Source organism: Colius striatus, chromosome 10, assembly GCF_028858725.1.
Source record: "Colius striatus isolate bColStr4 chromosome 10, bColStr4.1.hap1, whole genome shotgun sequence".
NCBI lineage: Eukaryota > Metazoa > Chordata > Aves > Coliiformes > Coliidae > Colius > Colius striatus.
Genome location: NC_084768.1, coordinates 7,927,070 through 7,940,909, shown reverse-complemented (window position 1 = coordinate 7,940,909; position 13,840 = coordinate 7,927,070). Strand labels below are relative to the sequence as shown.

Genomic DNA, 13,840 nt, shown 5'->3' with positions numbered 1-13,840 from the left:
TAGATAAGAGCTGCAGATCTGTGTTGATCTACACCCTGGGTACACTGTAAGCTGGGGGCTGTGTGTGCTGAGAATGAGCTCAGCGTCTGCTCAGGGGTAGCAACCCCTTTAGGGCCAACAGACTGCGTTAGAGGCATTTGCAAAGAAAATCTCCCACATAGGCACTGCAAAAGGTGTGTAATCAGTTAGGAGGCTTCTACTGTGGTGGGGAAAAATACCCTTTAGTAAAACTGAGAGAAAGAAAAATCCTTTTCCTGTTTATTAAAAAAAAAAAAGTACCTTTTGCAAGTCACCAATAAAGTTCCAAGAATTCACTAAGAGCTTGTTTTACAAGGAAGACTCAGGCTTCAAATCAGAGATATTTAATTTCACTAGCCTCTTACAGATTTTACATTATTAAACACTGACATTGCTGCCTTTCGGGGCGGCTGTTGAGTAACAGGCTTCCTTAAGACTAAGAAACTGCAGGGTAAGAAGAACTGCGGTTTAATAGCTGTTGAAAGAATATTATCTAAACATGAAATAACAACATCCTTGGTGCCTAATACATTCTAAATTAAAATATGATTTAATAAACACAGGCAACATATTCCTCACCAAAAACAAAAAAAAAAGTAGAATTGGCAGAACAAAAATCACAGTTTAGTCAGTTCTTCTCTTAACCTTGCAATCCTTTGGCAACAAATTAGGCATCGTCTTTCAGAAACAACAGAAATGTTTTAAGATGGTGTGTTTAGAGATGAGTGGCACAAAATCTATCAAAATATGAAACCTTTCATATTTCAATGGGAGGATAATACAGGAAGCCCAAACCCCAAAATCTTAAGAGCCCAATGAACCCTATGTTCAACATCCTATGACATATGCTGGTATTTTGAAGGGTTTTTTAAGTGCCTAAACCCCTTCACCTTCCTTGATTCTGTCTGCCATTTAAACCCTGACCCAAATGCAGTCCACATGCGAATGCAGCTCTTCAACCTCACCCCTACTTTGCAGCTCACTCAGTTGCTAATAAAGTCCCCAAAACACACACTGAACACATACAGACAGCTGTGTAGATTTGAAGGCAAAAGCAGCTAGTTGCTCTGTGAAAGGGCAATCACAGTTATGTTTCTGAAGATACAGTATTTCTACATAAGATGGATTTACATATCCCCCAAAATGGTGACAGGGTTTAGAGACACAAGCCCTTCACACAAGTTCTTTTCTGTGAGCACACAGTAGGCCACAATATAGTGGATCCCAAATCTGCATTTTAGGTCTTAGAAAAAAAGCCAATCTGGTTATGGATAAAAAAGTGAAGAAAAACTACTACTAAGAATCACTTTCACTTTGTGAGACATTATTTCCAAGTCCTTAATACAAGCCCTAAACAAAAGTCAGTTGCCGATGGGCCAACAAAAATTGTTGAGGTCTATCTTACTTAAATATAAAAAGGAAGAGAAGCTATTCCTTACATTCCTTTCACTTACAATCCCTACAGAAATTCACTGTTATTGAATGATTCTTTTTTTCAGGCTGCTTTGCAAAGCAAGCCATTGGTTCAGTAGAAGCTACTGCTTCTACTTTAAAACTGTCCCAGCACAAAGAATATTAGTGTTCCCAAAAGCCACAGCCCTTCTCTACTACCAAATAAGCTCAAGCCGCTGCCACCTGAAACAATGGTTACTGTGAACGTGAAGAAAAGGAGCAACAAGCTTTACTTGAGCCTCACTGACCTGTTTACCCATAGTTGCTACAACCTTTAGAGCACGCCAAAAAAAAAGCAAAGACAGCATCGGTGGTACCCTGTATCAGTTCCACTGCGGGTACCTGTCTGAGCAGCTGGTACGTTTGTAGGTGTAAAGTCCTGCCCTGAAACTGCCACGTTGTGGATCACTTTTGATTTGCAGATTTTTTTTTTGCAGTAGTGAAATGGGTCTGCAGAAACACATTTCAAAGCAACCATTTTGTTTCATGGGACTATCTGAGATCTTGCGCTCTAAAATGATGGCTGGCCACATACTGAAAGTTAGGTACTTCTCTGTGTCATGTGAGAGCATCAATAAACAAAATGAAGTTAAAAGCACATAGAGAAAAATGAAAGCGATGAAGCACACACCCCTAGGGGGTCATGACTCACGGCCCAGGGACTGAAAGCCTTTGCTATGGTGGAATAAGGATAAGGGTTGCATACAGCAGGCTCTTTAGTGGTATCTCCCTAATTAAAATCATTTTTAAAGGGGAAAAAAAAAAGTCTGTGTCCAGGACTGGAGAAACAAATGCTACCTTAGATTAGTGAAACAGCAGCATTTTAACTATGAGGAGACTGCACAACCTATTTGTAGCTATCCCATGTCAACTGCTCTGAATAATGTTTTTTGTATCAGACATAGGAGGAAAAAAATCTTTATAAATATGGGCTGTTTTAATATCCCAAAGCAGGAGCAGCAGGTAAAAACTTACCATTTTCTGGCTGGTCCTTAATATCAGCTTCACTTGGCTGGCTGGGACTTTCAGATTGACTTGAATCTGAAAAACATAAAATACAGCCAAAAATTACAGGGTCTGCTATGGAAAATAGATCAGAGGCGCCAGACTTCCTCAAAAGGCTGAGAGTACACACTAAGGACAGGAGTGTTGCACTAGGACATAATAATGCAAAAGTCCCGTGCCTAGGTGGTATTTTTGCTAGGGAAAAAAAGGGGAATCTTGTTTGTGGCACTACACAGAGTGCTTGGTGTGTATGGTAGCATAAATTAAGCTTTGAGAATCCTTCTTTTTAAAGAAGGCAGATTTAAACTACTCTCCTACATGTGTTTTTTTTTTTTTTTTTTATAATGCAGCCTCTATGTTGTATACAAACCAGAGCCTTAATCCAACACATAGTAAAGTCTCAAAACATATTTTCAAGCAGGCATCTAAAGGTAACTAAGCAACCCTACAAAGTGGTGGAGACTGTTGTCTACACATTTCTGGAACGAAATCTGCAAAACTGATCGAAGAGCTGATTCTCGTCATACTTTCGCGGTGGTTACAGCCCTACGAGGTCACCGAAACATATGGCACTGCCCCTGTTTTGCAGTGGGATGAATGAGACGAGATACTGGATGAACTGCTTTAGAACTTGTGTAAATAATGGGTCCTACAGACTCCCGGCTGACACTCTCCAACGAACACAATTTATTTGCCTAAAATAATAAAATGACCCATAAAAGGATATGTGTAAATACGAGCGGTTTGCATTTTTTACACATTATTAACTCCACTTTATGTGAAGATGATCACTCTTTGGTTCGAAAATTATTCTTAGTGGAAGCTTTAGTCAAACAGTATTTTCCTCCTTAATTATTTCTATCACTGTGAATTGGAAAAAAAGAGGTCACTTTACCTTTGTGGAAAAAAAAAAAACCCCTAACCTCAAATTACTATTTTTGCAATTAACAGAAAGAGAAGAAGAATGGTTTTTGCCTCCACCCCAAAATTATTCTGTAATTTACTGATCCCATACGAAAAAGTTTTCGCTGTGAAACAAAACTTAAGGAAACGAAACCACTTGCTATTGCATCAAAACCACCCCCAGTCGTGGCAAACCTATTTTCTGACTCCACCTTGACTTTGCAGAGCTTAGAATTAGCTGTCTGAAATTTGACCACATTTCAGTGAGAAGTCAATGGAAGATCAAAAGGTCATGACACTTAACTGTGATTAAATTGAAAATCTTACTTCTATTGCAACAGAGTGATAACACCACCCCTTCTTTTTCTTTGAGGTATTAATAGCGCTGGAAGAAGCAGTACTACTAGTGACCTTGGGTCAAGCAATGCTAATTTATTGCTTTAAAAAGGTTCCTTGCTTTTAAGCAAATGAAGATTTTAATTACCGCAGAGCGCTATAAAGAAAACGCCTATTTTAAATATTCAAATTTCTTTTTTACCTGCTGGCTGTATGCATTAGGTATCACTCAGAAGTTTAGAGGGCAATCTCGTATAAATGAATGACTACAAGTGCTCACAAAACAGATTTTGATCAATTTCAGACTGTAGCCATTCCAAATATTTAGCAAAGAAAGCTTCGGTCTTGATACTTCCTTCTATTTAAGATCAATGACATTCTCCCCAAAAGTGTTACGCTTCCCAATGTGCCCAGAATCTATTTGGTCTCTTTGGCATTTACCATTTTTAATAATTTATCCAATGAAGCTCAGTGATAAAAACCCAAATGATCCTCACTTCTGCAATTTTGTTTTAAATGTCAATCTTTGGAGTTATCTTTAACCGAAGCTGGAATCGGAGATAGGAGATAGACCACCGGGTGATATGCCCAGTGCTGTTACATTCTGGACACTAGATTTGGGTGAGAAGTTTCACGTTTCCCACACCACAAAGGTGGAAACAAAGGTAAAATATTCAGAATGTAAAATATTTAGCTAGTCAACATTCAACAGATTTCATTTTACAGGGCAGTCATTAGGCTTTTGCTTATATTTTAGGTTTTTCTTTTCCATAGTTCAATCAGCATTTAGGCTTTCTGTTTAAAGCAGGGTCACAATCCCGCAGACATCTCTATATCAGAAAAAGTTACTGCAGAAATATGCGACTCAATCGTGTTTTCCTGGCAAAATGTTAAACCCTCCAGCGGAGGAGTGCCGAGGGCTGAGAGGCGTCTGCCGGCGCTGAGCTGGGCGCTGGTGCTCTCAGCCCCCAGCCTGGCACCCTCGCTCCCCAGCGCAGCCCTGCAGCCGGTGGGCAGCGCACAGAGACAGAGCTGCTCCTGGATTTTGAGAAACAAAGTACTTTTGTTTGCCTTGAGTGCTGTTTTTCCAACACCAGAGCTAGTGGCATAAGAGAGACTCTACTGGCCGTAGGACATTTGTTCGCATACTGAACCTGAACTTTCTTCTTTTATTACTCGGGCTACTGAGATAACATTTTTCCTGATTCTGTTTGCCTGTAACTCATCCCCTTCTGCTGAAATTAAATATTAATTTCTAAAAGAGACAACAAAGGCTTTAAGCAGTATTCTTCACGGAGAGGCACAGAGCAATAAAATGCAGGATGAGGTAGAATTAAAACCAATCTATACGGCGGGTAGAGATCACGAGGAGGCTACCGAAAACATGTACTGGGCAAGCGTATGCTCAGCATTGTTATGCAAGGTGGCATCTTGTGGAAACCCCAGATAAGAAGACTGAGTTAAGGCACTTAGCCAAAATGTTTATATGCAGAATTTTGCTTCCCTGATTTTATTCAGATGCCGCAGATGATCCGGTACATATAAATGTGCCGCCACATGGTTAAGGGATTGGCAAAATCAGAGCTGTTGTATTTTACAGTCTTGCCTAGGACGAGAGAGTCTTGCTCAGCCTCCACCGCTTGCTCTCTGCTTTTTCAGCAGTTGGCAGTAACTCCTGTCGGGGCTTTTTTGTTGTTCTGCACATGGAAACTTTAAAATCCCAGTTTTGTGAAGGCTGAGCGTTTTGCGGCTCGGCTGCGGCGGGAGGGGGAATGTCTGTCCTGCTGACTCAGGCAGCCAAACAGGTGACCGGAGGAATAAATTAATTTTTGTCCATACATAATTGATATAAATGGAAGATCGTTTTCATAAGCATTTGCATTAAATCAATAAAATCACTTACTATAGAGCAGTTTAACAATTCATTTGATTTTCTCTTTTCTATATATTTGATAGCCACTCTGCAAAACAGTATACACTTTATGCCTATTTTCTTTAGTAACAACACTGCCAGTTAAATTCTACCACCTGCAATAATTAGAGCCATTGGAAAACATACAAAACAAAATATACAGTAGATGCGAGCCCCTCTTGAATCCACGGCCCCCTGCGGCAACGAGTTTCATTGGTGCCTTAAGCTAAGGCTGGTAGGAAGCCAAAGAATCTGTATATTACAATAAAGTGAATGTTATTAAGGGGAGGATTTAAATGATTTCAGATGGAGTTGGAAATATTATAGTGAGGAACCACTATTAAGATTGCTGATTTAAAAAAAAATAATAATAAAATCACTGAGGAATCTAGTTTTATATTTAAGGAAGCTTAACCTTGAATAGCACAATGGGTTTTACTTGGGGGCTTTTTTTAGTTAAAGAAAAGTTAGTGGTTGGAATTTTTAACCCTGAACTAGCCAGAGTTAGTGTACGTATATTGGAGTCAAGGTTATTGGACAAGAGAAGCTCAGAGGGATCTGGTATCAACTGTAATCACGGAGATACAGGATCAAAAGCATATCAAAGCTATTTTACTCTCTACTTCCAAGAATCAACTGTGATGAAGAGAAAAAAAACCAAATCAAAACGGAACAAAACAGGTTAGTTTTTCTGAAGTAGCATTTCCTTCTACGTTCTCTATTCTCCGTTCCTCTTTGGATCTGTTTCTTAAGCAATATACTACCCCAGCACAACTGAGGTGGTTACATGGGAGAGCCAAGTCTGCCTGATCTCCAGCCATAAGCAGGCAGGGAACTTCAGCTCCAGGATGGGAGCTCTGGACTTTTCAACACGCAGTCTTTCCTTTTCAGCTGCAGCAGGAGTGCAGCTCCAGCCAGGCTGCACGACGGCTGCGTGGAAGCAGGGCTCACGGCGCTGGAAGGGAGCGCTCCATTGTTTGGAAAGAATAAAACCTTCCCAGGAAAGTCTGGCCCGTGGACAGAACCAATGTCAACAGACTGACAATGTTGTTCTTTTTTGTAGACTGTGATACAGACGGTGCAGAGCTGTTATGCTCCTCCACCAAAAAAGGCCATGTCAAGTGTCATGGCACTTCCCAGTGCTAAATCACTTCGTAGCTACCTGACTTCAGAGAAACGGGATGCTTTCTTGGGCACTTGCACTTTCTCAACATACTGTGTTTTCCAGGGTGTGCTATATCCAGCCTTGGGTGGCAGTGACCTACAGAGACCGGCCTCATTGTCTGCTGGTCTGCACAAACTGAACTAACGGGCATCAAGATTATTTTCTTCCTAGGCAGAGCCAGCCCCCGCCAGGAACTGGGCCCTCGCTCGCAGCCAGTGTGCTAACTCAGGTGCAGATGCATCTATCCTCGAAACAGTAAAGGTGATCCCTGCATCATGGAGAAAAAAAATGACCGGCAATGCCAGATGAGCAAGGCTGTGCTGCCACTGCCCATGCTGAGCCTGGTCTGCAGCTAAATAAAGCCGGCTCCCTCTCTCTGCTGCCAGCCCAGCACCTCGCGCAAGCACCGCAGAAGCGCACAAGTTGAATTTTCCATTCGTATCATGTTTGGGGTGGGGGGGAAACATTGTGTGATAAACTGACATATTTTATTCAAGTTAGAGAGTCCTATTTGTAATAAAAAATTTATATGGCTGGGTTGTGTTCATGCAATAAATTTTTCATCTATAATTTTGGGCATGGATTCTACCAAAGATTTATATATGCTAAAAAAAAAATACATCTAAATCATGCTTCCTTATATACAGTCCTACGGAGTGAGCTTAACGGATTTACAAACAGAAACCAGCACCAGGACTAAGACTTTTTTACACTCACTTTCCCTTCATTATACCTTATAACATAAACACATAGAGATTCCTCTATACAGGCTACAATTATTATTTACGGCTATTTTGGTGGCTACTACTGTTTCTTTTAAGAAAGGCCTGGCTCTCTGTTTAACTCCAGCCATTGCTTTCAAGTCAACTTTTATAGGGAGTTCAAAGTCCTTCATTATCATCCACCTCACCATCACACATGTACCATAGCCGTACCAGATTTCCAGGTTTATTTTCTCCCCGCTGTGCGGTACAACCCGTCCTCGCAGCCCTAGAAGAAGGTTCTATGGTGGTAAAATCCCTACAGTGCCAGTCTGGGTTGGTTTTGGGTTGGTTTTTTTTTAATAAGGCGAGGACTCTTAATTCCTGTACACTGGGAAAGAGATTATCTTTGATAATGGAAATGTAAATCAAAGCTTGCTGTTGTTTATTCCAGACAGACATTTGTGTGTTAAGTCTGTTTATCAGGCAACACTTTGTCTAAGCCAGGAAGTAGTCAGCCTTTGTAACAAGATGTATGCAAATGATTTTCCCATGAGCCCTTGCCACAAAACTTTTGTGGCAAAAACCCTCCTTGTTACTTCACCAGTAAGACGCTACTAAGCTACCCCATAAGTAGACTAGCAACAAAACAGCTAGCTAGACTATGCTGATGAGTTTGAATGAGACCAAAACATGTGCCCACAGTCTGTTGCTCGGTATTGTAAGCAGACTTTGTGTATTACATCTGTTTATCAGGCAACACTCTGTCTGCTGAGGCGGCTTTGTACCAAGGTGGATGCAAACAAAGATCTCCACAGCTCCCTGGCTAACTTTTTTTGGGGCGCTGAAATTCCCAGTTACTTTGCTCCTTGTAGGAAATAAGAATGCGAAACTTTACCGAGAGGCTGCAAGACCCTAATGCTGTATCAAAATGGGTTCATTTTAAATCAACTTTCTTTGTTCTCACAAGCCCATAAATGATTTACTGCTATCGTGCGATAGCCTAGAATGTGGGGAATCTGTGTATGCCCATATTTGTTCCTTGATATTACAAACAAGCATTTGATTCACTTCTAAATGTTTGGTTTTAAAACAGTTTACAGCCTTTGATTCCTGCTTACTGATTCATTTCTGGAACATTTTCTGTTTCTTCCTTTGCAGTAGCAAACGTTAATTTCAACTTAATTCAAATTGTCATCAAAGGCTTCCTTAAGAAATCCCACAGCACAGATTTGATTTGTTATAATAAAATATTCTTAAAGTAAACATCATGCAACTGTGGTTTTCTTTAATTCCAAGAGATACAAAAATCCGTTACCCAAAGGATTCAAATTGGTTCAGCCCTTTTTCCTAGACAAAATAAACACTTTAGGACTTTACTTGTTTGTATTCTCCTCAGTGGTGCTGTATGCATCACCAGCTAAAAACAAAGAAACTTTTAGCTGCTCAGACAAAATGCAGAAGCTCCCCAAACAACGAAGCGGGGGGGTGGGGAAGCATTCAGAAAGTCTGACAGTCCATTCAATATAGGGATGATGGCCATAATGCATCCAGGGTCCCCTTGCTAATTAAATATGCATTGGCACAGTTTTGATCGATGCAAGCCATGGATCAGATGACACACCTGCAAAATCTTGAGCCCAGAGCTCCCAGGAAAAGGAAAATACAGGCTGTCTCCTTATCTTTGTTTTCAAAGGCTCTCAATTTCTGTGCTTAGATATCTAATTTAATTCTCTCACCCCTCAGCAAACTGGATTAGGAAAGTCAATACTGCCATTGTGCATCGACAGGAACACACAGCTTTCCTTTTATTCAATTTAGCCATGACCTTTAGACAAAGATAATGACAACTGTCTAAAAGTAAGGTAAGGCCTTAAGGAAGACCCTGTAGAGGGGCCCCTCTTGCTTTCTCCCGCTCCTCTGCCCGGGAAGACCCCACCAGACACGGAACAAATTCAAACCCACATTTTCCTCCCAGCCCATATAAAGCCTGTCTTGGCAGAGGGGCACCCTTGGGCACTCAAGGGCTCTGTGCCACTCCAAGGAGCTGGGACATCTCACCGCCGGCGCGGGACGGCAGCCGGACCCTCATGGCTTCAACACCTCTGGAGCAAGCCCATGCGCCAATAGCGAGTGCCGAGCCCTCGCACCAAGAGGCACCGCGCTGGCCTGTTTTTCCTGTGGCTGTTAGGGAAACGGTTGAAACGGAAGGGTCAGGCGAGTGTCGGCGGTAGCACTGATTTCTAATTTCTGGCTCCAATACTTGGGAGGAACTGTAATCCCAGAGCCAGGCGTGCGGTGCGGAGAGCCGCCCGCAACCTCCCTTCGCTGCGGCGCGAGGAGCAACTGGCACGCGGATTTTCCCGGAGCTGAGCTGAAGCCAATAGAAATGACATTACTTTCCAATAAGTCTCGCATCAATATTTTTAGCAGCCTTCCTACGATAGATAGCATCTCTCTAATACATCTGCACGGAAAGGACAGAGAACATGCTCTAAGCTAACGAACAGCTATCAGACAGTAATCCACTTTGGTACCTACAGATACGGGTTGTACCCGAATCGGTGATTTAGGCATGTAAAAATTCATATTCATTGAGCAGCTCAGCTCCACAAAATGTTAGCTTCCATGCTGCACAATGTTTTAATTCTGCAGCATTTTTTTTTAGCCGCATTTAAAAATATACTTGGCATTTCTAGCTGTGGACCAATATTTTTCTCATGTCTTTTTTATACAGATTTGGAGGGAAAGATATTTGTAATGGAAAAAAAATATGTGCAAAGTTGGATTGCTAAGTTTCAGTAATCTTGGGAAGTAAAAAAAAAAGCAGCCTATGTAAGAGCTACAAGAAACCATATGGATCAACAAGAGCTGCCCTCATATCCCTGGGAAATATAAATTAACCTACATTTCATCATCATAAACCCCAAAATAAAAAATCTAATTAGAGTCTCTACCCTCAGATTCACTTCTAGAAAATTTGCTTATCCCCCTCACAAAATGATTTACAGTACTTATATCCATTTCTTCAGAGTGATTTAAATTTATTGAATCATTTCAATTTTTAGAGAGCTTCCATTTGGATCTGTATGGGTTTCTAGACATATGCAGTGCTCAGTTATTTAAAATTAATTGCAGTACAATAATTTTAAATTGCTTCACACTATACGAATCTCAAGTGCTTTGAAATATTTGAACCGTTCTATTTAGAAGCCATCAAACTTCTGAGCACATGCATCAAAGAGTTGTTTTAAAAGCCGAAGGGCCGCACTGATGATCCCAAAGTGCAGGTGAGCATGGCTCTGGGCATGCTCAGTGCACACTGATCTCAATTTATAGAACAATTCAACAAATTTTGCCCGAATGTCAATCTTTAATTAACAAAAACGGATTCTGTAATAATTTCAAACCACTAAAAAATTTCTAAAACTAGAAAAGCACTGTTATAAAATAATGGCATACATTAAAACTATTATCACTTCTAATGTATATTTATAGAAGATCCTTTTATCCTGCAAATTAAAACATCTTATTAACATTAAACTAAGCTTTACAATACCTCAGTGGGAAAGGTGAGCATAACTATGCCCACTTTACGCAGGGATGAAGGAGGCACATAGAGGTTAAGCGATTTACCTTCAGAGGCACAGCTCCTAAAAGGAGTAAAATGCACGGGGCTGAGCTCCCGAGCCACTGCTCTAGATAATAAAGTATCATTCCCACCAATACAGCCATTACAATGGCAATGGCCGTGCCTGCTGTGGAAGCCTTCAACTACATTACGTAGAAAATTACTTGGTAGAGTGGATCCAAAGTCACCTAGAAGGGATATTTCCAGTCACTCTCAGCTTGTTTTTTCTTATCAAGTATTTTGAAAAACAAGAAATCATTTCCACATTTCTCTCCAGAGTATTTTCTAGCTCAGCTTAGCAGTACCAACGGCAGTATTTTGGGTACCTAAATAACTAGTTTTGCAATGCCTGACTCCATTGTATAAAGGCAAGTGAAGATGAAACTGTGCAACGAGCGGATTTGGTAGCTTTGGTCAAAGTCTCCAGGCCTGCTTTGACTCACTTTTACACTGGTGGGTAAATCAACATCAGCAAAGCACTATTATGTCCACCATATGGTGAGACTCCATCGGCGGTAGTACAGTCACCAAATTAATCTCTATCCTCCACCATCCCCTTGTCATTTATTTATTGTGACAAACTCATCCTTATGGGACCCAAGGCGGGGGAGCTGTGTATTCCCAGGCTATTCTCGTCAGTGCCCACCCTCATCCTTTATCCGTGCTGCCTGAGCTGTAGTTGGCGGTCTGGCACCTCTCCTCTGGCCAAGATGCACGGTGCTACAAGGTCACGACCAAGGAGGCTCTCTAGATTTTTCACAGCAGACAGGAATAAAGAATTTTTGAAACCTGCCCTCGATCAAAAAGGGAAATCAATCCCACTCCCTGACAATGAGCACTGCCTTCCAAAGCTCGCCGATCTAACATCACACAAACAGCCTAGCTGCTTCTGGAGGCCATCAGAGTGCTCATACATTTCATTCGGTGACTCTTGCTGAGGTCTCTCTGCAGCTGGAGCCATTCAAGACTTCGTCAGCCAGCAAAAACAAAGCAAAACCTTCACCTAATCAGCTAACTGGGCAAAAGCTCTGACCTGCGCCTCCTTTTTCAACCTCTCCCACTTCTCTTTTTCCTAAAGGACAGGTGTAAATTTTTTCTGTGGTTAACCGAAAAGTCAAGTAGGAACGTACACAAGAAACAGAATAAAGAACACTTGAAAAGAACTCATACCTCCAAGAATAGGCCCCTTTTTCCCTATTTAAGCACAATTCTATTTCGCACAGCAAAAAAAACTATGTTGATAATGAAAACGTGTGATTATTCAAGAAACCAACAAAACGTGAACTAATATTCCATGGAGTTTTTATCAGTAACAGATTAATATAAAATTACAGATGGGGCAATCTGAACAAGGTTCAGGTACTGTTTCCTTATGATGGATCTACACTAGCAGCCCCGTTTTCACCACTCTCTCTCATTTTGATGTACCTGACACTTTTCCTCTTGGCTCCCATTTCAGCTCCTGTTAAGTACATATTTGGTTGTAGTGGCCAATTTTTTTCCTTTTCTTTATTTTTTTTTTTTTCTGGCAGATGTCTTTTCCTTGTTCTGTGCACTCTGAGGAGTTCAACGTGGCATGTGAAAAATTTCCATTTCAGGTTTTCTTAAGCTTTATACAAAATTAAACTGCTGGCAAAAACACATAGATATGTAAAAGTATACAGCAGAAAAAGATGCTTGATTGTTCCTTTTACTCCCTCCTGTCCTCCCTCTTGCCTATTTTTTTTTCTGAAAATAATTGCAGAAATACTGCCATCAGCCCAAAGCCTTTCTCGGACTGAAAAGTCAGAGGATTTTACCCACAAAGAACTGCCACTGATTGCCACTCCATGGATATGTTTCTACTCTCACAATATTGTAGACTGCGAAGAAGAACAGAGAATTACCATAAAAATCGGGACGTGTTTTGTTGCATCAGTATCATGTTGGCATCAACAACATAGACTCGGGCAGGAAAAGAAAAAAGCAGCCTTTTGATAGGCAGCCTACTTGTTCTGTGTTTCTGCTGTGTTTGTAAGCCATGCAAGTGGAAGATAAAGTTGAGACTCGGAGAGAAGTAACATCCTGCAGGCTGCGTACAGGGCCACCACACTGAGTTACAGCAAAATCTGAGGTACGATCGCCATAAATCATGGAGAAACAGAACTGTATCTGCATCTCTGAGGACAACGGACCATTACAAACATAGTAAAGACTTGGGCATATATATATATATATATATATATATATATATATATAAGGTAGGATTCTCTCCCACGCACATACACATTGAAAAAGGCTAGGCTTAATGTGTTGACTCTGAAAATACAACCTAAAGTCCATTTTCACTTGGTCCCAGTGATGCAAAACTAAATTTTGAAGAAGAAAATTAAACATAGACGAGTCCAGAGCTCTCAAAACCTGTAACTAACACTGTGCAGACAAAATTTTAATCAAACTTTTAAAGCCATGGTTATGATCTGATGAACAGACAGCTTGACTTGATTACATTTTTAAGTTTCAGTTTCTATTTCTGTTTTAAGATGAAAAAGATCATAGAGTGTCAGAAATTTGAATACTGAATAGCAAAAGCTCTTGCAGGTTTAGAAAGCATATAGAAAAGCTGGCAAAAGAAAACGCTATTCCATTGCCACCATCTGCTTTCTGGCATATTGAAGAAACTTTACTAACAGCAACATTTTCTTGCATTAGAATATCTGCTAATTAGTTTTGTTGTA

The 13,840-nt window shown here is 40.8% G+C and overlaps 1 protein-coding gene across 10 annotated transcripts in view; it reads right to left on the bottom strand.

Moving 5' to 3' along the window:
- NFIA (nuclear factor I A) overlaps positions 1–13,840 on the bottom strand; it is a 246,063-nt gene that overhangs the window by 107,445 nt on the left and 124,778 nt on the right. For 9 of the 10 annotated variants that reach the window (XM_062003501.1, XM_062003491.1, XM_062003494.1 and 6 more), the window contains exon 3: positions 2,446–2,511. The exons of the other annotated variant lie outside the window; for it this stretch is intronic. In XM_062003501.1, the coding sequence (XP_061859485.1) occupies positions 2,446–2,511 (66 nt within the window). The remainder of the gene's footprint in view (positions 1–2,445; positions 2,512–13,840) is intronic. 10 annotated transcript variants of the gene reach the window in all.